This window comes from Heloderma suspectum, chromosome 4 (genome assembly GCF_057233095.1).
Source record: "Heloderma suspectum isolate Gila_16-S chromosome 4, 16-S_ref, whole genome shotgun sequence".
NCBI classification, from domain to species: Eukaryota; Metazoa; Chordata; class Lepidosauria; order Squamata; family Helodermatidae; genus Heloderma; species Heloderma suspectum.
Window position 1 is genome coordinate 117,311,629 of NC_139461.1, and position 23,795 is coordinate 117,335,423.

Genomic DNA, 23,795 nt, shown 5'->3' on the forward strand with positions numbered 1-23,795 from the left:
GGAACCCACTGGAATATGCTCAGTAGATGGTGGGGGAATGGTTCCCGCCAAAAATTCCTCAGCTATAGAAGTTCCCGAGTCGAGGCTCCGCGCAGGCGCAGAGCCCATATGTGTGATGCACAGAGACCAAGAAGAAGAATTGTGCAAATTCTCTGGCCACTGCCACATAATCCCCAACTGGCCTTGGGGAATGTGCATATCTTAATTGCTTTTCATGCATTCTCCAGGCAACATGCAAATTCTCTGGTCAATATCCATAGTCTCCAATGGTCTTTCTGGCCTGTGCATATCTTGACAATGCTTTGGACGTTCTCTGGGCAATATACATGGTCTCCAAAAAACACTGGAGAATGTGCATTCTTCAGCATGATCTGATTATAATTTTGTAATTAGCCCATGTAATAAGCATGGTCTCCAAGGAATATCAGAGAATGTGCAGAAATCAGCACATCAGGTTAATTTTAAGGTTACTAGTTATTTATGAACATTCTCGAAGATCACTTGCAGGCAAAGTGCATTGAACAAATAATATACAAAATTCCTTTCTTATGTTACTGATTTCTGAAGTATGCTGAATTATGCAAATTCTCTAGTGTTTTTTGGAGACTACATATTGCCCAGAGATGTACAAAATACTGTTGAGATATGCACAGGCCTCAAAGACTGTTGGAGACTATGCATATTGACAAGAGAATGTGCGTACTAGTACTGAAATCAGCCTGTACACAATTCGTAACGGACACGGTTACCTGCAAGTCTTCTTATTGCTGCCTCTTTGCTTTAGCACCCCAGATCTTGAGCATTACTTTTCCCAGTAGTACCCAGGCCAGACCACTACCTTCTTTCTCTTCCTCTACTTGGGGAATGCAGTTCAAACTTCTGTCACTGGTGCTTCCTCTTTCCTTTTCCAGTGTACCCTGTCAACCCGGGAGTGGGGTGGGGGGAGAGAATCTGTGTGGTACTCCTATAGCAAATTTCCATTAAAAAAGTACTTAAAGTTCTAATTCTTTCCACTTACTGAAACTGCAAGAAGCTCGTGTGACATCCTTTGAATAATTTTGGTATATAATATGAACACAATTTCCTTATTTCCAGCATTTCTACCATGCTTTTTTATTTCATAATATTGAGTCCTACAATTGCTACATTCCTGAGTTCTAAAATCCAAACTAAGGATGCTGTTGGCAAAAATAGTTTCTGTTAAAACAGGGTGGGATCCACAAATGTGGGCCAGCCTTTCTAGCTAGAAAAAAAAAGTGCTTGCAACTCCCTGCAGAGGGAGAAGCAGGGTCTTTTTCAATGTCTCACTGTGTTTGAGAAGCAGGGAGTCTGGGGGTGGGAATGTCGTGTCCTCCTCCCTAGCTCCGAACTGAGAAGAGTATGTGTGAGGACTAATTCCTGCTGAGTCTGTTTCCACTTGTCTCCGAGGCTCCATGTGGCATGAGAGAGAGCCCTTACACTTCTCCAGAATATGGAGAAGGGCAGAGGCTCTTCCGGATGTTGCCCTCACCAGGTTAAAATATGCACTCACCAGTGGTGAAGTGGCAATGCACTGTGGACCATTAAAAGGTGTTCTACCTGTCAACATATGCTTTTAATACTACTGGCAAAATCTGACAACTATGTTTCTCTGCAGTCAATACCACAACTTCCAGTTTTGTTAATGTTTTTGCAGTAATGCTCTGGGCATTTGTCATTCCAAAAAAGAAAACTCAACTTTCCTTGATTTGGCTCTTAAGATTAAAGCGACCAATATGAATTTATAGCCATAGAAAGTAGTTAGAAGTCTTTCAGAAATGGCTTAAACATACATTAAACACACTCTACAACATTTAATTACACAACCCCACAGATCGCAGTGGCCATGTTCACACATCACAATATACCAGAATTCTTTAGAATTCTGGGTGATTGTGAACAAGCCAGTATGCTAGTGTCATAAGCCAAGAACAAATAATGGCTTCAGACTCTGGTTTCTCTGGGGAAAGACAAACCAGAGTTCCCGGATCGCAAGTTTGTGGTTTCTTTAGGTTCATCTGCTTGCAGGAAGAGCCAAGAGGGAGTGATCGAGCAGTGTGCAACTATCATGCTGGCTTGTTCACAATAAGCAGAATACTTCAGAGTTCTGGCTTATTGTAATGTGTAAATGTGGCCAGTGTATATGGCCTCTTTAGAATAGTGATAATACAAAGGCAGTTTTCTAAACTTTCTAGATTATTGAAAGTTGTACAGTTTCTGCTAAGGCAATTGAGTTTTTTAAACTCTGAGAGCCAGATGTACACTCTCTAATGTAATATCAATTGCATTGTTTTTAAAAACTCGGACATGTTAAGAAATAAAAAAACATGTAAGGTGGCTTGGACCTGCTTTCAATGGTCTGGAGATAGTGGCATAATGGGATTTTCTAGATGCAATATTCTCAGAATCCAACAATGGACTCATTACTGATGCATGATGCAGTATTGTAAAATGACTTGTTCCCATATTTAAACAAATGTTTCAAAACCAAACAAGGATACAGCAACAGGAGAGAGCACTATACGCTTCAAAGAGATGAGTAGCAATGTCCAATCTTTTTGAGTCTGCAGACTGTTGGTTATTAACCAAGGCGAGCTTATGCAAATGTGGAATAACAACTGGAAAAATAAATATTTGAAATGAAAATTATAAATACTTTCACTTATGGGCTTGCAAAAATGAGCTACAATAGTTGGGGAGCAACAAGAAAAATGGATGGGTTTATTTTTCATCATGACAACTTACATTCATCTCTAAATCTTGGCTCAGCATTTGGCCCAACTCTTCCAAAGGTTTTTATGATTTCTGTGTGTAAAGAGTGTTGATCTTGGTACTGGGGATCTTCCAGAAAAGAGGCCAACTGCATTTTAACTCTTTCCAACAGCTTAAGAGAATATGTAATAAACGTTATGAACACTTTCATGTAGAAAGTAAACAAAACTTAGTAAAATCCAACAGAAAACACTCTAATACTATTCAGCACATCTGTTTGCTCCATATCTGTATAATATATCTAACGTGAACATCTAGAAGTTATCAGTTTTTTATTGCTGCAAAACCCTGACCTTTGGAAATTAGTACTTTGATCTCATAAACAACAAAACCCCTCTAAAGACACCGGTACTCTGAATATATGTGCATTCATATTCAATCTTGACTGATGTTTTGAGTGCTCATTTTCTAACTTCTGGACTCAACCCAAATAAGACATTAACACACCTCATTCTCCAGCATAAATGTGAATATATGAATAACTTGTTCTTTAAATTCAAATATAGGCCAGAGAATCTAATCTACCCTACTACTACTTATTCAGCATTTGAATACTGTGAGTCAGTACAAAATTCTTAGTTGCGTTTCCTCAACTATGTTATTTTAGAAAATAAGGAACAGGCTGAAATAACAAGAATGCAAACTCTGCAGAGATTTTACCATTAGAAACTCAGCTTTATTAATTGTAAGGTTATGAAAATCTGATCTGCTGATTCAATAAAAAAGTTAATATTATGTGTTTTATATTGTCTCATCCTGAAGTTACATTATAATGATGCTTGAAATTTCTCTTTATAGAAAATGTTGACTTAATTTTTTTTTTTACACACATATGCCAATTAGTATAACTTTATGCATAGATGTTTCCACAGAACACCAGGACATCAAAGGAAATGGCAAACAGTTCACTGGCACTTGGTTTATGTGTAACCCTGCTCTGTACCATGTTCATTGCTTTGCATACTGCTAGCCCAAAATCAAAATGAGCAAAATAGCCTGTCTATCTTCAATTTGGCCTAATCAAAATTAGGAGCAGGGCAAGGCAAGGCATGCAACTTTAAGAACTGGTACCTGAGTTTGCTTATTTTACTCTTCCCCCACTATCTCTTTTCCCTTTTGTGTTGTGTCTATTAGATTGTAAGCATGAAGACTGGGATTGTTTTTCCCCCCAAGCACCTAGGATACTTTGAGCAGATAACAAACAATAAAAATGGTCACTCCCCACTATTACAAGGCTCTTAATAAAGACATATATTCTACACAGATTAATCCTTATATTTTGAAAACATAACTGCGTGGGGAGAAGGGACCAGCTAACAAGGAGTCTGCACCTCCCCAACTGTTATACCTCCTTTGAGAGACCTAGTGATTGAGGACCAGTTTCAACGGTCAATGGAGAATGTAGCCCCATGGAAAACTTTTACGGTTGAGTGATTTTTGCCTGTCTAACTTGAGTAAAATAACCCTCAGATAGAAGTCAAGTCTACTCCCAGCAGTTCAAGGAGGTATGACCCTTTCCACGCAGTGCCCTTCTTATGTAAGTCATGCTCTCCTCAACCTGCCAACAGCTGTTTGGTGGGCTGGTCAGAGTGCCGTTGTGATGGCCAACATCAGTTGGCTGGACAGCAGGGAAGGGGGGCAGGGTAAGTATGCAATGGGACCTCAGCGCAGAAGGAAGGTTTAAATCTCACCGTCCCTGCATGCTGAGATTCAGGGTAGGGGTGGTAGTCTGTATTTGTGTACGGGGGCAACAGGAATGCCAGTCCTGGCCATGCTCACCACAGGCATACGGCCGCAGATTCATCACCCATCATTCACATGTGGTCTTTGGGTGCAAAAAAGTCACCCACGCCTAAACTACTAGCTCTCTGACAATCAGGAAAAGTGTGTTGTCAAGTTCTCCTTATAGCATTCCACTGAATACAAACAGCTATTGTTATCTTAGTATGAGATGAAGGCATCCTACCTCTCGTTGAGTGACCGTTTCCATGATGGTACCAAAAGCAGGAATTGTGGCTATTCTTACAGAGCTAAGAGGGGAAAAAATATTCAGCCTTTAATATTAAAACAGATTTCAATTAAAGATAATGCAATTTCAAAATTAGTATTTTAAGATATATTAATTTCTAGCAATGACGAGAGAGCAGGAAGAATACTCAGAGTAATAATAATAATAAAAAAGAGACAGACAGACTTAACTCAAGGTCACAGTCAGAAACTCACAATTCAGGATCACTGGACAAGGTAACAAGGGCCGGAGCAACCCGCTTGTCAACTAAGGCTTCACTCATGCCTCGAAGAGTCAGCTGTAAACCAGTCAACATGCAATAAAAATGGTTTTAAACTGGAAGTATAACTACGTTAGCTGTGACTGAGGATGGGCAGGCAGAGTCACTGGCCTTTCTGAGTTTAGTCACCCACACAGGGCATTAACACTGTTAAGGACTCTATTCATGCTTCAGCATTTACTGGCAATAATGCGTTAGTGAGAGTAGCATCCCTCTTCAGCGTGGAAGAAACAAACATAAGTACAATAGCCTTTGGCACATGTTCAGGCACTGGACACAGTTTCATCTGAGAAAAAAACAGCAACTTTAAAAGGTGCATTATGCATTTATTTTCCAAATATTGTAATAATTTTATCAGCCAATAGAAACTGTATTTCAAAGGTAGACCTTAACGGTCTTTTTTAAAGTATTCACGGCTTTTTTTTAAAGCCTTCTTCATTTTCATTATTAGAGTATTAAAAAGCATATAATGATAGTTTATTTCTTGACAGGTCATAAGAGGGATGCTAGTTGTATAAGACAGTCAGAAACTTACATTTCAGGGTCACTGGAGAGAGTAATGAGAGCAGGAACAACTCTCTGAGCTACCAGAGTTTCATGTACCCCCTTCACCAACAGCTGAGTGGGTAGAGCAGAGGGGTACCACAGGTGATGCACGGAAAGAGTGAGCACAGTATCATGGGAAGAGCAGCACAACCAAGAGGAAGAAAAACACAAAAAGCAAACCAAAATTAGAAGCAAATACCACTACGCTAAAGTGCCCTTTAAATATAAATATGCAGAAGGCACGATGAAAGCGCAAGTGGCCCAAGCAGGCGGCACGAACTAGACAAACTGTGGAGCTGTTAAGAACAAAAAAATCTGAGGGCATTCTGAACATTAGCGTTGCAATTTTAAAATAATTAAATGGACTTCATATGGAGTTCCATTCTGGCTGTGTTTTCCCACTTCTATCAAGGGCTATGCAAGTTTTGTCGATGAGTTATTCTCAAATGTGGGGTTGGTGGTGGTGGAGGGAATTCACTTTTGGTGAAGATTTATGTAACTGTGTGACTGATAGATACAGTAAGAACTGCCAAGCAGTGCATGTGATTTGGGAGCATATGCTGCGCTCTAGGGCTTCCATTGTTAATTACAATGGAATAATATGAGGGGTGAGATATTAATACCTGTAAAATGGATAAATAAAACATTTTGTGGCCATCTCCAGAGTCAGTTTCATTGGAGATCAGCTCTTGTAAGACTGCTGTTCATTACAGCTGGAATTGCATGTGAGCATTTTAAATGTGACTTTGCAAAAACCTTTTCGGATGCCACAGGGTTTTAAACATGATTAATCCCAGAAGCTAAGGATTATACATGTGGGTAATCTTAAATTATCCTTGATGTCCATGTAAGGACATAGAGGGCAAACAGTCAGCCTGCTCATTAGTTGTGTGGGCCTGCTCATAGAGGTTTTTTTTTTAAAGGTAAACATACTAGGAAACTCAAACAATACACTTAGTGAGACATGTTTCCTATTTACTGTCATTAGAAATTCTCTGCAGCAGAAGTTTCCAAGTGTATTCTTCAGAGGGGCCTAACATTTTGGTACCATGTGTTTACCTCTTGGTGCTACATTGTTTTCCACACATGCTGTAGGTAGCCAGAAAACCATTCACTGATGCATACCTATAGGTTACCGGGGAACCGCTCCATTAAAATGATAGAGCTTTACTAATTTCAAACTGAAAATTATCACTATTTTTTTCAGTATAAAAGTGAGAAATTTATAAATATTTATAGTATAACCTGCCAGCTTTCCATGATTAGTATTAAATGGTCTTTCCATTTTAAACACCTAGTCATGGGCAGCACCAATGGGCTTCCATAATTAAGTTTCCAGGAGAACACAGCAAATCCGGGTTGAAATAGCTGTCTTTAGAATACTAAGAATAGACCATTGCCTTGTTGAATTGTTATTGCAAACCTTCTTCTGTGATCATGTGACAAATATTTTCTCTATTAGAATACTGAAGCTGCTGAGATGCATTTTTTTTTAATTAAGGCTGCTCTAAAAAAACTATCATAGTTTTAAACTCCTTAGCAAACATATTCCTGAACAAAAATGTTTGCGATACACATAGCAAAGAAGCCTTAATATAATCAGGTATCACAATTTGAGAATTCAAATTCTCACTTTAAGGTATGCTTTGATTTTAAGGTGTAAAGGAAGGGCATTATGACAGAAAACCAAAATGTTTACTTGCTCTTGCCTTCTTTAAACCAGGGGTGGGTTATTTTAATCTTGCATGGTGTACTTTATTGTTTTTTGTTTACACAGTAGCATCTCTGCAGACCACTAATATGCGTTCAGTTTAAAAACCAAGAGTGCATTCTCAGAATCTCAAACTGTTAAAGCCATAACTAGTCCATGTTAAGTGATCTTGAGTATGTCCTCTTGCTTAAGAACAAACCTTTCTAGATGAGATCAAGATATACCTAGTCCAGCATTCTTTGCAAAAAGCAGGCACTAAGCTATTCCAGCACAGGACCACTGTTTTAAGTTCTGCCCACCCATGGTTTCAACTGATGGTTCATATTCCTACTGTGCATGGGTTGTGTTCAAACCAGGACCAAATTTGGGTCAATACAGAACATTAAAGATTATTCACATAGTTTAATACAGGCAGTTAACATGCACACACACAAAAAGAGCAAGTAAGGGGAAAGCCAGATAAAAAACAGCATGTTAGTTTATAGTGGCCTCAAATAACACTTTATATTTGCCTACATATTATGAATGTACTAGAGTAATGGTAGGTAGGTATTTGCATGCTGCCACTATTTCAGCTGTATTTATAAAAAGGGAATACTTATGGTTAAGAAAGTGTGAGGGGGAATTTGCACCATGTCCTTCAGAAAGAAATTAAATAAATATTAAACTACAAAGAAAGTTGTTTCATTCTTCCTTTGTCATAGGAAAAGAGTTTAGTCCAGGAGGCAGATTCACAGTATAATATCATGGGCTAGCTTAAGAGTGCTTCTCAAAATGCAATGATAGTTCAAAGGGAAGAAAAGACTCAGTTCAAATTCGCAACATCACTCCCAACAAATTAGCCCATCTTATTTGCAGAGAGGAAAAAGATGTAATATAAGTATAAGAAGCAGCTCTATTTCTAACCTTGTGTGCTGTATTTATCACAATTCTTTGTCACAATGACAAAGAAGGACCATATATCATCATCATGTAGAAGTAAGTAGAATCAATTATTAATACAGTATTTTTCCCTGAACAGGTTAGCTTTGGATTCTGAGTGACATGTGCACTGAATGTAGGTGGACAAAATGTTAGTGTGCACACATAAAGAATGGAAAGTGGTCACGTATATATTGTCCAGGATCCAAAGAAGATCAACAGGACAAACCTCTGTGCCGTATCACAATCTCCTTTAAAACTCCCCTTATTTACAAATGCGAATAGCATCGCTAATCAAACAAAACATAATCCCCAACCCATGTCGGGCATGTGGAATTAGCTGCACAATCCTTTGGATCCTGACCACTCTTTTTATGACTAATAAAAATATCTGAGACCCTCTCCCACAAATGCTCCAAACAGCATTCAAAGGCATGATTGTTTATTAAATTTCTATCCCACTGGCATGATCAAGGCAGCTAAAGATTAAAATTTAATAAGGCAATTACATTAAATCCATACAAAATGAGAAGTATCCTAAGTCAGTTCATAATCTAATAGAAAATCAAAGACTGGTCTCTGCTGCTCGCAAATGGAAGGCAGCCCTTGGCTTTTCCTGCTGCTGAAGCAGTTAAATGTTCAATGTGGCAGCAGCAATGGCAGGTGTACTAAGAAAAACATGCTGCATTGACTGTTCTTCCCCCTATTTAATATTTTGCGGGGTTTGTTTTTAAGCCACAATATACCCAATTCAGATTTTATTACTGGAAACAACTCACTGTTGTTAACAGACAATGCCCAATTCACAAGATATTTACAGTACATATCTGGTTTGAACACTGAATTCAGCACTGAAATGGTTCCTCGTAGCCAATGGATGTTTCTAAGCATGCAAGGCACCAATATTCGAATCAGAAACAGAAAGAAGTCTAACTTTGCCAGTTACCATGAAAACATCTTGCAACTAGATGCAGGCCAGCGACACTTGAGGTAAATAAATGACTGCTGAAAAACTTACAACCCTATAGGATCTAAGCTACAGAGTGTTAATATCCTGCTCCATCACACAGTGCACAACTTCTTAGAAGTATTTTAAAATAATATAATGCAATATACGCTTTTCAATATCTGGATACAATAGACAACATAAAGCCTCAGTTATCAACTAATTCTGGCTGTGGATCCTCTTGCACTGATAGTGGCATAAAGGGATAGAGGGTAAGATCTATTTCCCTCTGCCCCAATCACTTCCGTCCTCAGCAAGCAGTCAGCAAAAGGCAACTTGGAGGAGGCAGGTGACCCACAGAATCCACTGCACATTTACAGAGGTCTCCAGGGTGCAATACAATTTCATGCAAGCCTGTGGCAATCAGTCAAAATGTGGGGCTAGCTGCCCTATGCAAAGTGAGGGTGTAGGCTGTAGTCCCACACTACACTTGAGTATGCCCCACTCCCTCCTGCCTGCCTAATGCTTCCCTCTGCCACATATCCAACTTGAGAAGGGAGGCGGTGAGTGGTGGTGGTAGGCACAGGAGGCAGCTGGCTTTCCTTGAGAGGCTGGATTTGGCCCCTGGGGCACCAGTTCCCATACCGTACTATGAAGCAACTTTAACATATGTTTGGTAAGCACGTACCTCAAACATTCTAGCAGCTGTACACCGAACAAGTGCTGAAGTATGGACAACTCCATACCATAATACAGTTAGCAGCAACTCATGGTATGCTGGGTTTGCGCTGAGAACAAAAAAAAAACCAAGATGGCACTATAAATAGTCATTTGCTCTTAAACGACTCTGCCTATTGTGCACTTTCCCTCTTCAAATATCTCCTCAAATTTCACCTTCTCTGTGAAGCCCTTGACTAACCTTAATCCTCAATCTAAACTGATATCAAGTACCCGTAGCTGCATTTTGCTCTCGTGCAACCTTTGCATCCCCTCCGCCCCTGTCTCTCTCCTGTCTAAATTTAGTTTGTAAGCTCCTTGGGACAAAGACTTACATTAAATTATAAATAAATAAATATAAATTTACATAGATAATGTAAATAAATATAAATTTACATAGAAGGCACTATGGAAATAATTTGACAAGCTTCTGAATCAGTCTCCAGAATATATGGAGCATGTAGATCTGATACTGCAGATCTCCAAATATGCTTTTAAGGACTTCTTTTGATAGAAAAGATCCTCATTATTACTGCTTGGTAAACTGCTTTACTATTATTTTCCTGGGTGAACAGCTTTACTATTAATTTAACAATTAATATGCAACATTCCCCCCCTCCCCTGGCATGATTTTAGGGTAACTTCAGAAGATGATTTGCTGAGTCAGCTCACTAAGGGCTCCAACTAAGATACTTCAGCACTTTTGCCAGGGCAATGTCACAAAACATGAAAGTATGACTGTGCTGCAAGGTATCATACATGCTGAAACTAATACTTAAGAGCATTTCTTATACTTGAACCTGCATGAGAAAGACACACCACTTTATCCCAGCTCCAGTTATATAGTATACTTTACCCCAGTTCCACAAAAGATGCTTTCAGGCTATCAAGGGGAGCATGGGATAATGAAAGCATCGTCATTACATCTTCTAAAAATCCAACTAACAGCTTGCGGTCTTCTTCCTGAAAGTAAGTTTTCAAAGTTTTAAATCTTAATTTCACAACTTGTGTCAGGAGGTTGAAAACCTATCTCTGTGGCCCTCAAAAGGAGATCCAGTAACAGTTTGGGGACTCAAATATCAACTGCACTCCTTGATCCAGAGATACTATGCCTACTCTTCAGCTTTTTGGCTGCTCCACTGTTGGCAGACGTCTAAGATGCAGTGGGCTGCACCATGTCATCATTCAGGAACCAGCAATCAATGACGAAGTATTAATTCTGCTGAAGTCTGCAGCCAAATTTATGTTGACGTCTGTCACTATACTCTTAAGAAAGTTTGAAGATGGCAGCATTACAGAACTGGTAAAAATATTTCATCTCTGTACACATGTACAAATACTTGAATGCTATAAGCTATGAAGAGAAGCAAATGTCGCTGTTCTCTTCATATTTGCTCCTGTGCCATATACTTGACAAATTCAAATGACCCATTTTGACTGGGATTCTTATGCAAGATTTCTTACCATGTGAATTCCACAATATTACTGAAAGCAATGTTTCCAACCAATCTTGCTATTAGTAGGCATTAAGACATTTTTAAACACACAAAGATTTTGATGTCACACACTCCTATTTTGATCACCCTCCCCACTCAGCTGGGGTACTTAGCGGAGTACTTAAAAAATGGTTGAACTCTGCCTGCTGCTAATTTACTATAATGGCAAACTGCACAGTTCCACAACAGATAGGGATTACTGTAGCAGACTGTATTTCTTCTTATTCTAGTTCTCATATTCCTATTTCCAACTGGGCAAGCAGCACCACTGTCCAGTTATGGTAAAGAAGGGCACATACTGGAGGCCCTAGTTTTCCCAGGAGAAAAATTAAAATACAGTCCCTGGCGGGAGAAAGGTTCCCTTATCACAAGGAGAGAACTATCACACTTACAATAGCAGGGCTACTGGGAATACCACAGCAATGTGTTCTTCAGACCCTAATGAACATTCATGGTAAATTTCCCATGCCCTCCTCCAGCCATCTGCGCTCCCCGAAAAGCCTCTTTGAAAGGTTGGGAGCTTCCCTGAACAAAGTCTGAAGAGTTATGACGAGGCTTCTGAAGAAGAGGAGAACTGCCCCAAACTGGGCAGAGGTCTGCTCAGTTTTGGCTGCAGGAGGGAGGAAGGGCCAAAGAAAAGTGTTTTCCTTCTTAAACTTTCCTAATTTAACTCATCGTATTTATTTTTTATCATCATCATCTTCATTTCTATACTGTCCAATAGCTAAAGCTCTCTGGGTGGTTCACAACAATTAGAATCTGTGCCAATGTTTATGTGTTTCTACTGTGTATTTAAGGTTTATACAATTTTGTTTTTACTAAAAAAGTGATAACCACCCTCATTTAAAATGTGAATATATTTTAGAGACATGTACTGTTCAGTACTGAACTGCTTACCTGGATATAGCATGTAAGTACACCTGTTGCATAGATAGGAACTGTGGCTTTCGTTAGCACTCCATTCCCTGCTGTAGCATCTGCAATTAAGAAATAAAAGCTAATAAAGAGGAATTAAAAGCATAAACACGGTGGTCTTAAAAATGAACTCACATTTGCCAAATCCTATAACATGCCCACTAGAAGCAAAATTGCGAAGTGAGGAGAGGAGCAATAATTTAACGGCAGAGCACCTGATCTGCACACAGAAGATCTCACGTTAGGAACATAGCAAGCTGCCTTATACCGAGCCAGACCATTGGAGCGTCTAGCTCAGTCGACACTGACTGGCAGTGGCTCTCCAGGGTTGCAGGCAGGATTCTTTTCCAACCCCACCAGCAGCTAGAGGTGCCGGGGGCCTTCTGCATGCAAAGCATATGCTCTGCCAGGTAAACTCTACCAGGTAAAAGGCTACAGTCGGGGGTGATGGGAAAGACTTCTTTCTGCCTGAGACCCCAGAGAGCTCCTCGGTCAGAGAATACAGTCCATGCAGGACAAATAGTCTGAATGAGCATAAGGCAGCTTCATACAAAAATGTATCGGACTGACTTTTGCTGATATAAGCATCAGAAATTATCTCGTTTTATTTACCCAAAACAGAACTGTGATCCTGTGTACTAACTTAATTGTTTAGTTTCCTCTCCCCCATTAAAACAACAAAGCACACCAAACCTGGGGTAAGGGCCGCCCCTTCACATATCACTTTGGATTCTCTGTGGTGTATACATTCACATCACAAATGTTACCTTTTTAGCATGTATAATGTGAATACATGCCAAATACACAAGGGATTAAGCAACCGAGAATCCATGCAGTGGGAATTCCCATGACTATGGGGAAAAAACTAATGAAAAGGACGCCTTGTAATACCATAAAAAGCATACACACATTCAGACATTTTATTGCCTTTAAGTCAGCCTAATGTTGAACACTCAGTGTCATAAGTGAAATCAGAAATTAGAGTAGCTCCAAAATCTCATTTGTAGAAAGTAATGAACTTAACATTTCTTTCCAGTTAAGTCTGTTTGTTTTTTTAAACTCTCTAGTAAAAACAACAACTCTTACTCACCAATGTTCTCCTCAGAGAGCCTTAAGATTTCCTGGAACTGTGGTTTTACCTAAAAATGGAATACAAATTGAAGACACCATTTCATATTTGATATAAGTTGCAATGTATTAATGGAAATACTGGGCATTGCATAAACAATAGTGCTTTATGTGTCCTTTGGAGTATATCAGCCTTCCCCAGCCAGGCATCTCCAGGTATGTTAGGCTACAACTCAACTCATCTGGAGAGCACCAGGCTGGAAAAGGCTCGTGTACATCATGGTTTATAATAAATACTGACAAAGTGAGAATTAAGTGGAGAAAGTGGCATGGTAACCCCAATGAAAAATGTAGCGTGCTTTAAAGGGAAAAGACTAGGAATGAAAGAAAAGTTTGACTTTACCATTATCTGTCCTTCGAAACTGGTGGTTGTTTTCAAATTCTGATTAATTATTAAATATTTAAAAACCACGGTCTGTTCTACTGAAGTCTTCATTTATTGCAATAGTAAAGCAAATGTTTAAGACCTGTGCGATTACTAGACGTACGTTTATAAGGAATGCAACCACTCTCGCCATGTATGTTGTAAATTTTTTGTATTACTGTACTATTTCACATTGTATGAAAGTTTAGCTTTTGCCTCCAAAATGCAACCCCCCCTCCTCTTTATAAAGGCCCAATAGGTACCTCGTCTCCTCTACACCCCACCTATTTCAGAACTAACATAAGAACAAATAAAAGGATTTTCAATAATTTAAATTTATAAATAGTTTTTATAGGAGTGCAAAGTAACAGTCATATGTCAGATTACAGGCATTCATGCACAGGATATTTCAAGAATTTCTGGTTGGCTGCATACCACTGCTCATTTGGACAGTCAGCATGGTCAACTGAAAAATTATTGGCACACACTTCTATGGAGAAGCTAAGCAGGCTCCCCTGCTGACTGGGACTAGCACTGGTCAAGTGGGACCATAGCTATGATATAGGAAGGGTTCTAGCTAAAATAAACAAGATCAATGAAGGGTATTTTAAACATCACCATCCAAGTGTCATAATTAGACAGTAAGAGCATCTAGAAAAATATATACCTGGGCTGTCCCAAGAGAACTTTGAGGTTTACCAATGGCCCTAAGTACATTTTGGAAGCACTATGAGACAGCTGGATTTGGACAGGGATGAAATATCAGGTTGGCTTACTAGATAAGCCTCTAGCTATCCTCACCACCAATTCTAGTTTATTCCAGCCCCAAAGTGGAATAGAAATCCCCACCTCTCTTCCTGTGAGCACTAGAGGACATGAGGAAGAGGAAAATATTTTTTTCTGACTTGGAAGAAAGCTTTGTAGCAGGATGGAAAAATCAGGAGCTTCTCCAAAGCTTTCTGCAAGTCAGGAATACATTTTCCTCTTCTTCAAGCATTCTGGCAAACATGGAAGGCTGCAAGGAAAGGTGGGGTTTTGGAGAAAGCTTTGAAGGGAGAAATAGCAGGTGCTTCTTGCACTGTTTGTCCTGCAGCACAATGTTTGGCAAGACCCTGCCTCTCTGTCAAAACCTGTGTGTTTGACAGAGAGCTCAAGGAAGAGGAAAAAGACTTTTCTGATTTGCAGAATGACAGGAAATGCAGGAGTTTAATGCCTGCTGTTTGTCCCTTTGCAGTTTTCTGCAAATCAGAAAAGTCTTTGCCTCTCCTTTCAGGTCCCTAGTAAGTACTACATGCTGGAGGAAGGGGAAGGGTTTTACAGAAAGCTTTGGAGGATGATATAAACAGTAAGCATTTAACCAGCTGTTTCTGTCTTTTTCCAAAACTTCCTGCAAGTGAGAAAAGAACCTGCTTCTCCCTCAAGCCCGCTACTTAGCACAGAGAGCTTGAGAAAGAGGCAGGGTCTTGCCTCACTTCCTCAGGTGTTTGAATAAGGAAATAATGGTAGAAATCCCTGCTGTTTCTGAGCAATATCCAGTGCTGCCTTTGTGCACTAGAGGGACCTACCACAAGCGCAACAGGAAGCTAGCAGTCCCTGAACCAATCAGAAACAAGCAAAAATGCTAATTTCTGGAACATGGCAGTTTAGTGGAGCTCGCAGAAAGGAGCTCTGCCGACCTGTCCCATTCTGGAAAAGAAGCCTTTCTGCTCATTTCTGGGGTTGCTTTAGGAAGTTCTAGTTTCTGTTGTGGTAGTGGCTGGTTCTGTGGGTGCAAAGGAATGAGCAGTGGTGCAGCAGCAGTACTGGATAATGCCCATTGTTCTTATCTAACAGTTGCACTGCTGGAAGTCTCTCTCACCAGAGGGCAAGGGATGGTGAACCCTAGTGAGTGGAACTGTTGATGACTGCTCTTGGTATTAGCATGCGTGTTAGTGAGTGCACTAGCTAGCTTCCTGTATGTCTTATATGTTTAGATTTTAATAATGCATTTTGCATTTTAATAGACTTAGTTGCAGGGCCATCTCCTTCAGCAGCAAAAAGGAAGAGCCTCAAAAATGATGACAGACAGGGCTCTTAAAGTGGCTAGTTCTTTGGAGTGGCACAATATTTTCCATGACGGTACAGTCCAGGAATAACAAGAGACTTTAGCTTGCCTGTCCACCAACAGCTGTGACAGGTTTTTAGTGACAGATTTAAAGGTACACATGTGTAACCATAAATGTTCCAATAAAAATATGGTGAGAGAAGAAACGTGCTTCCTTCTTTATCAACATGGACAGGCTAGGGAGGCATATTTAGGGCAGAATTTTTCAAAAGAATAACCCCAAATGGTGGATTCTATCTACTTCATGGTGGGATCAGCTATGGTTCCCTGCCCCAAGCCTTCAGAATTGAGCAGGAAAAATACAAATCGAAATACAGACAAATGAGCAAAATAAAATTGGAAAAGTTTATGAACAGTTACATAAGTAAAGAAACATTAATTTAAGGACTGAACGAGATACATTCATTATGAATATTCATATAGATGCCTGTGCTAGCCTTTATTGGTAGAAAAATCCTGCTTGAGTAAAGGTGAGGTAGAAGCCTCCCAAATCCTTCCTAGACCTGCAATTCCACATTAGCACTTTTTGATCGTAGCATTCCACTGCTTATCTAAATAGAGACACAAAGTATTTCTACAATTCATTTCCCCATCTAGACATAAGGTATGTTTACCTTTGTATTTGTGAAGATTTTTCCAAATGTTCTGCAAAGTCGCCAGAAAAATCTTGAGAATTCATGTACACAGGCTGTTGAGGCTACATTAATTTTGCCAACTATTTCTATAAGCTGTGGCAACCTGAAAAATCAAAGTTTCAGATTAAAAATAAGCCACTGTTTAGAAAATAAGTTTGCAATACTGTAAGCAAGATGATCCTTTTGCATGAATACCCCAGTATTTTGGCACAATACATTTCATTACAATTAAGTACAATTATGAGTTATGGAAGCTTGCCAAATAGCAATCAGTGAGATGTTACAGTTAGTGTTACCAAAAGGCAACTCTACTGTATTATTCTTCATATATTGCCACCCAAAACATAATTTGTAAGACCATGTAGGAAGGCAGTTTTAATTGCAAAAAAGTAAGACATACTACAGATTTTTCACAGGAAGACATTGAACATGATTAAATAAAGGTTTTCCCATTTGCGGTGAGTCAGAGGAAATAACAACAACAACAACAACAAACACATTTCTATACTGCCCCATAGCTGAAGCTCTCTGGCTGGTTTACAAAGATTAAAAACCATTAAAAGTACATTATGAAAAGTGTAAAGCCATTTACATAAAACATATAAACAGACTGACAAACATATATCTAAAAACATCTTTAAACAATCAGCCATAAGACAAATCCAGGACCTGATTAAAACCCATCATATGCTGCCAAATTCCTGAGAGAAGGGTCTTAACCTGGCGCCGAAAAGATAACAATGTTGGTGCCAGGTCATTGGGGAGAGCATTCATTAATTGGAGGGGCCAGCACTGAGAAGGCCCTCTCCCTTGTTTCCACCTTCTGGGCCTCCATTGGAGAGGTACCTGGAGGAGGGCCTTGGATGATCAATGTAGTGTATAGATAGATTCATGTTGGGAGAGGCATGCTGCCAGATATTGTGTTCCTGAGCCATGTAAAGCTTTATAGGTTAAAAACAGCTCCTTGAATTGGGCTTGGAAAAACAGGCAGCCAGTGCAAGCGGGCCAGAGTAGGTCTTATATGATCATACTTCTTGTCCCATGTTTTGCATGAGCTGTAGCTTCTGAACCGTCTTCAAAGGCAGCCCCATGTAGAGAGCATTGCAGTGATCCAACTTGGAAGTTAACAGAGCACAGACAACTGACGCCAGGTTATCCCTGTCCAGATAGTGGTGTAGCTGGGCCACCAACCAAAGTTGGTAGAAGGGGTTGGACTTCATGGTCTTTTAGGCCCCTTCCAACCCTAATATTCTATTATTCTATGATGGCACTCCATGCCACTGAGGGCACCTGAGCCTCAAGAAGCAAAGATGGCTTCAGGAGAACTCACAGCTTCAAACCTTCTCCTTCAGGAGGAGTGCAACCCTATCCAGAACAGGTTGAACACCTTCCATCTGGTCAGAAGAACCACCAACTAACAGCATCTCGGTCTTGTCTGGATTGAGTTTCAGTTTATTAGCCCTCATCCAGTCTACTGTTGCAGCCAGGCACAGAACTAGCACATGCACAGTCTCACCTAACGGAGAGGTAGAGCTGCATCTCATCAGCATATTGATGCCAACACACCCCAAAACTCCAGATGACCGCACTCAACCATTTCATGTAGATATTGACAAAACTGATTCCTGTGGAACCTCATACTGGAGAATCCATGGGGCTGAGCCATGTTCCCCAAGACTACCTTCTGAAGCTGACCCTCCAAGTAGGAGCGAAACCACTGCAATACAGTACCTCCCACTCCCAACTCAGACAGTTGTCCCAGAAGGATACCATGGTTGATGCTATCAAAAGCTGCTGAGAGATCAAGGAGAATCAACAAGGTCACACACACACCCTGTCTCTCTCCCAACATAGGTCACCATACAGGGTGACCAAGACTGTTTCTGTGCCACAACCTGGCCTGAACCGTGACTGAACTGGATCCAGTTAACTGGTCTCATCCAAGAGTGTCTGGAGCTGGTTTTGCAACCACCTGCTCAAGGACCTTGCCCAGGAATGGAATAATTGCCACCATGGCCTAAAATTATTAAGATTTAATCACCTCCCTGGCCCAGCTGGTTGTTCCCTCCCTGCTGACTTTTATAAGCCAGGAGGGGCAAGGATCCAATAAGGAAGTGGTTGCATGAACCTGTCCAAGCCACCTTGTCAAGTGCTCAAGCTGTATTAATTGAAACTCATCCAAGAAAACTGGACAAGGCTGTGCTCTGAATACCTCCTGTAACACTGGAGTCTAAGTCCTGGTGGATGCAAGAGATTTTATCCTGGAAGCGCCTAACAAACGTATTACAGTGGGCCTCAGACGGATCTACAGAGTCCTTAGAACAGCATGTAAGAGACCCTGGACGACCCTGAAAAGCTACACTGGACAGCAGATAGAGGATTCAATAGAGGCAGCAAGATGTTGTTTCTTTGCTGCCCTCACTGCCCCTTAATATAACTTACCATAGGCACACACCAGTGTCCGTTTGCATCCACTAGGAGTTCTTCTCCATCTGCACTCAAGCAGTCTCCTATTTTGTTTCATCGCTGTCAGCTCTGGAGTATACCATGGAGCAGTATGAGCTCTACTCCGGTGAGGGCACTCAGGAGCAATCCTGTCAACCCCCTGGGTCATTTCTGCATTCCACAGACCAACCAGGGTTTTGACAGAAGAATCAGCCATATTAGCTGGCCTCCCTAGAGCCCTCTGGAAACCATCTGGATCAAGTAGAACAAAACTAGGAAGAACTCACAGTTGATTGACAACCCACAACAAAGTATCCCAGCCTGTGGTGCCCTCATGTTCCAGCTGGTAATCATAAAGCTGTAACAGCACAGCCAGTTGTTCACGGCTTCCAATTATAGTGGCCACATCTTGAAGAGGTGATACAGGCCTTGGGAACCTTGTCACTGCCAGCAAATAAAAATGACTAAAGTTAAAAAACACTAATCTTGGATTACTCCAATAAGTATAAGATGATAAATGACCAACGTAGTATAGAAACTTTCACCTAATAATTAGAAAAACTGAAAGACAGAGGCCTACCCACTGTCCATTTAATGAAAGAAGATTTAGGGTTTAGGGGTTTAGGGTTTAGGGGCAGGAGCTAGTACACAACTTATTGGTCCATTTTAGCAGCCTTCCCCAACCTGGAGCCCACCTGATGTTTTAGACTACAACTTCCATCAGCCCCATTCAGCATGGCCAATGTTTGGGATAATGGCAGTTGCAGTTCAAAACATCTGGAGGGCAACAGGTTGGGGAAGGATGCCCTAAAGGCATGGAACACCTAACTCAGGTTTATATTTTTATCTGTTCTCTAGCCATGACTTCCTAAAACCTTTGGGGTCATTATCAATAATGAATGCAAATTATTGTGGGCCATTACCAATAATGTATACAAAATTGTTGGGACACCTATACTCATGTCCTAGTAGAGAAGTATACTAGGAAAAGGCATTACTATCACCTCCTGCCAAACCAAGGACGCTGATTTGTGCCATTTTACTTTACTAGGAGTAACACAGGGCCTTTGCAAGGGTTTTGCAACTGGTAATGAAGGAAGACCAGAGAATAAAAAATGGTTAGGAATAAACAAATGTCTTCATTTATGCTATTCAATTAAGGGTGCAATCCTATGGCCACTAGACAGTGGCTAGACGGCCATAGGATTGGTTGGTTCCTGGAGAACCACTTCTCCACTCTCTCCCTCGCTGCCTTGTAGGTGGTGCGGATCGTCCTCATGCTCTGCGCTCATAAGTGCACTGCGGAGCGGAGCAAAAGGGGGAGTTCTCGGGGGCAGGGAGTTCAGAAGTGCAGGTATGACACTTCCTATGTGTCGTGTGGACTCCCACCTCGAAATCGGCTGTCTAGCCACGAATGGAGGGTGGCTGGAGTGCGGAGGAGACAATCCCCTCCACCCTCCTCCTGCCGTGCATTGGATAGGCTGGTGCCTCCGAGTTCGTAGGCAGCCGACTATCCCATAGGATTGTTCCCTTAGTGTCAGTTCAGCTTCCAAGATATAGAATGAGAGGTTTGCATTGATAACATGGGGAAAAAAATGTGCGCATTTCACAAAGACTGCTTGCACTTCAATACTCATAACTACAGAGAGCAAGATAGCTGAATTGCCCTCAATTACACAGCAATTCTAAATTTAACATTATTATAGTAAATGAAAAGAGTAACTTTTACCTGATTTCTAAATAAACCTTCACAGAAAATAATGAAGTAATACCTTCTATCTGTGGGACTTCACCCTGAAGCTTAGCTTTGCTTGTGAAAGGTGCATTCTGTAGCACGAGTGCAAAAAGTGAAGGAATCAAGGACTGCAAAGCAGAAAGGTACATATGGAGCTTGTGTTCATCCAGTCCATGCTCACCTTCCTGAAACACAAACCAGAAATCCAAACTGAACAGCTGAATTTTCAGCCCTTTCTCAAGTATCCTAATCCCTCTCTCAAGTATCCTGGTCCCAAGCTGTTTAGGGTTTTATTCACTAGTAGCAAAACCTTAAACCTGGCCCAAAAGCAAATAAGCAGCCAGTGAAGTTCCCTCAGCAAAGATGCTGCATGCTGAAAAGAGACAGCTCCTGACAACAGCCGAGCTGCTGCATTCTACACTAGCTCCAGCTTCCGGAGCTGCCTTAAGGGCAGCCCCACATAGAGTGCATCACAGTAATCCAGTCTTGATGTTATTAGGGCCTGTACTACTGTGGCCTAATTAAACATTAGGCACGATCCCGAACAAAGTTAAGCACTTCAAATCTCATGATTCCATTGAGTGAGATCAATGTCCACGTAGTCTGACCCAAAAGTGCTTAACTCTGTATGGACTGTGCCCATTGTTATTTCTATTGATCATACAATTGGCTCCTAATCTCACAGCAACTAGCTTGTGCAGAGTATAGGTTACCAACATTTCATATTTACTACACAGCTTTCTCTGCACTTTCAATGTAAAAACTTGAAAATGAAGATGACCTAGAAATGCCACCACATATTTGGACCCCTTCTTTCTACAATTTCCTGGATTAGAGACAAAGCCTCACAAAAGTTTAAAAATCACAATGTACCATACAAACCTTAATTTCACTTGTCAGTCTATTATTAATTTCACTTGTCACTCTACTATTTCTCTATATGTAGCAAAAGTCAACTATCACTTCAGAGAGCAACCAAATGTTCAAGCTCTAGTTTAATTTAGAAGTTTTCAGAATTATTCTCTTAAGACCTAACACATTAAAGGTATTTTAGATTCTTGAGCAACTATACATTTACACAATAGTAGCAAATAATACTGTAATGAGGGCATAAAGGTAACTGAATGGCAACATAAACAATATAAAAACTACTACGCAGAAAAATTCAAACACTCCTGGGTGATGGTGGTGCATGTTAACAATTCTAACAATAAATTCTAATAATAAGTCTGGACCTTGCAGTAAAACACACACACAATTATATGAATTAAGTGTCCTTGGTTGTTGCAGATACACAAATATCTCCAAGTATAAGACATCTTAATATTTACCCTGAGTAGTTTTTCAATTTTACTAAGCAATGTAGGTATAAGATGTGACTGCAAATTTCCCAGTTCTGTAGTCCAGGCAGCATAGGCAGGTAAAAAGACCTGATGAGTTGCACCAACTACTCGTTCTGAGGGATCACCCAAAGCTGAAAGTAGTAGTTCAAAACCCTGGTAATTCAGAAAGAGACCATTTAAGAGGGTTATGTTAACTTAAATATTTTAGGTATTGCCCAAATAAACAAGTGTCTTCCATGAATTTGATGGGGGAGAGTTTCAGAATGGTTATGTTATGCAGGCCTGTTTACTTTGACCCTATCAGGGACTTCAGGAATATTTTGAGGGAGCTGGTTTCTCATCTCCTTCAATTTACCTTGGATGTTGGGACAAGAAAGAGCATTGGCATACAAAACTGGATTAGGAAGTTGTGGTAGTGGTTTGATAGTTTGCTGTGGCCTTCTTGAGATAAAGACAGACATAAGCCTATACTTTATTGTAGTTTTAATGCTTTTATATTTTATATTGTTTTCTCCTGCATTTTTTGGTTTTAATTTTTGTGAACCGCCCAGAGAGCTTCAGCTATTGGGCATTATAGAAATGAAACAAACAAACAAAAATAAATAAAACAAATGAGCCGCAGAGCTGTTTTTGAATAGAGTAGTGGCAGGACTGGAAAACCCCAGATTCAAATACTAGTATTAAGAAATGTGTGTGTGTGTGTGTGTGTGTGTGTGGTGGGGGGCTTGTGGTAGGAACTGGGATGAAGGAAAGAAATAGGGGGCCACTGGAAACTCTTGGTTGGAATTTAGTATTAAAAAGCCTTTAAATGTTAATGGTAAATACAGAATCCTCCTTTAAGAAAAGTATCTGCTTTAAATGGGTTAAAGTTACAAAATTAGTATGGTCAAAGTTGGGTGAACTATACAAATCAGACCATTCATTTAATATTTGCATGAGCACACAAGGTACAGTAGATATTCTAATATAAAAACCCCTAGGTCCGTGGCCACCAGCTCATAGTCTAAAAATTGAAGGTTCCTCAATGATCTTATAGAATATTCCCTCCCCACTCCTGCTTGCTCCTTTTTTGTTAGAAAGCCTGCAGTGTACTTTGAAACTTTGTTCATATTTGCATAATCTAGCACCAGATGTAATTAGTTATCATACCTGTTGATATTTGTCTGGATCATCGATGTACCCCATGATGATACCAAGGCTTTTAATCACAGCTTCTCGTACCAAATCGGCCTTATCTTCCATCAGCATCTGCTGTAGCATAGAAAGTACTAACGAACTACGGATCTCTTTCTAAAAATAAAGAGGAAATTGGTATTTGCCAGCATTACATTATATAGAAACTGGAAGCACCAACTGTTAATACTACACACATTTATAATAGGTTTTTAACAATGAATTCATAAGAGAGCAACGGCAGCCGATCAGTAATATTCTGATATATAACTATGTTTTATGTGACCAAAAAAAAAAAATGTGTTGTGACAAGAGTCAGAAAAATATTCACCGCCAAATTAAGTTTGTCAGGCCTCAACATTCTATTGCTTCAGATGCCTGGTAGAAACATGGCTATTTTAAAAAGCTTTTGACGAAGCTTTTTTGGTTTGTTTTTATTTTGTTTAACTCTCTTCCAGTTTTCTCTTCTGTTCCAGAAGCTATTAATTGTTGTGGGTTTATTATGTTAATATTTATATTTTTAAGATTTTAAATTAGG

General features: G+C 40.1%; 1 protein-coding gene across 13 annotated transcripts in view; it reads right to left on the minus strand.

Annotated features, from left to right (window-relative positions):
* Nucleotides 1-23,795, minus strand: part of RELCH (RAB11 binding and LisH domain, coiled-coil and HEAT repeat containing) — a 92,418-nt gene that overhangs the window by 21,901 nt on the left and 46,722 nt on the right. For 4 of the 13 annotated variants that reach the window (XM_084850528.1, XM_084850525.1, XM_084850524.1 and 1 more), the window contains 13 exons: nt 23,234-23,374; nt 22,073-22,237; nt 20,779-20,926; nt 19,294-19,450; nt 16,541-16,664; nt 13,421-13,469; nt 12,313-12,392; nt 10,776-10,882; nt 9,891-9,990; nt 5,014-5,096; nt 4,757-4,820; nt 2,764-2,902; nt 2,520-2,636 (listed from right to left, as the gene is read on the minus strand). In XM_084850528.1, the coding sequence (XP_084706654.1) occupies nt 2,520-2,636; nt 2,764-2,902; nt 4,757-4,820; nt 5,014-5,096; nt 9,891-9,990; nt 10,776-10,882; nt 12,313-12,392; nt 13,421-13,469; nt 16,541-16,664; nt 19,294-19,450; nt 20,779-20,926; nt 22,073-22,237; nt 23,234-23,374 (1,474 nt within the window). Of the gene's footprint in view, nt 1-2,519; nt 2,637-2,763; nt 2,903-3,620; nt 4,821-5,013; nt 5,097-5,613; nt 5,697-9,890; nt 9,991-10,775; nt 10,883-12,312; nt 12,393-13,420; nt 13,470-16,540; nt 16,665-19,293; nt 19,451-20,778; nt 20,927-22,072; nt 22,238-23,233; nt 23,375-23,795 lie in introns of those variants that run through there. The other 9 variants (XM_084850527.1, XM_084850526.1, XM_084850523.1 and 6 more) reach the window with 6 other exon arrangements.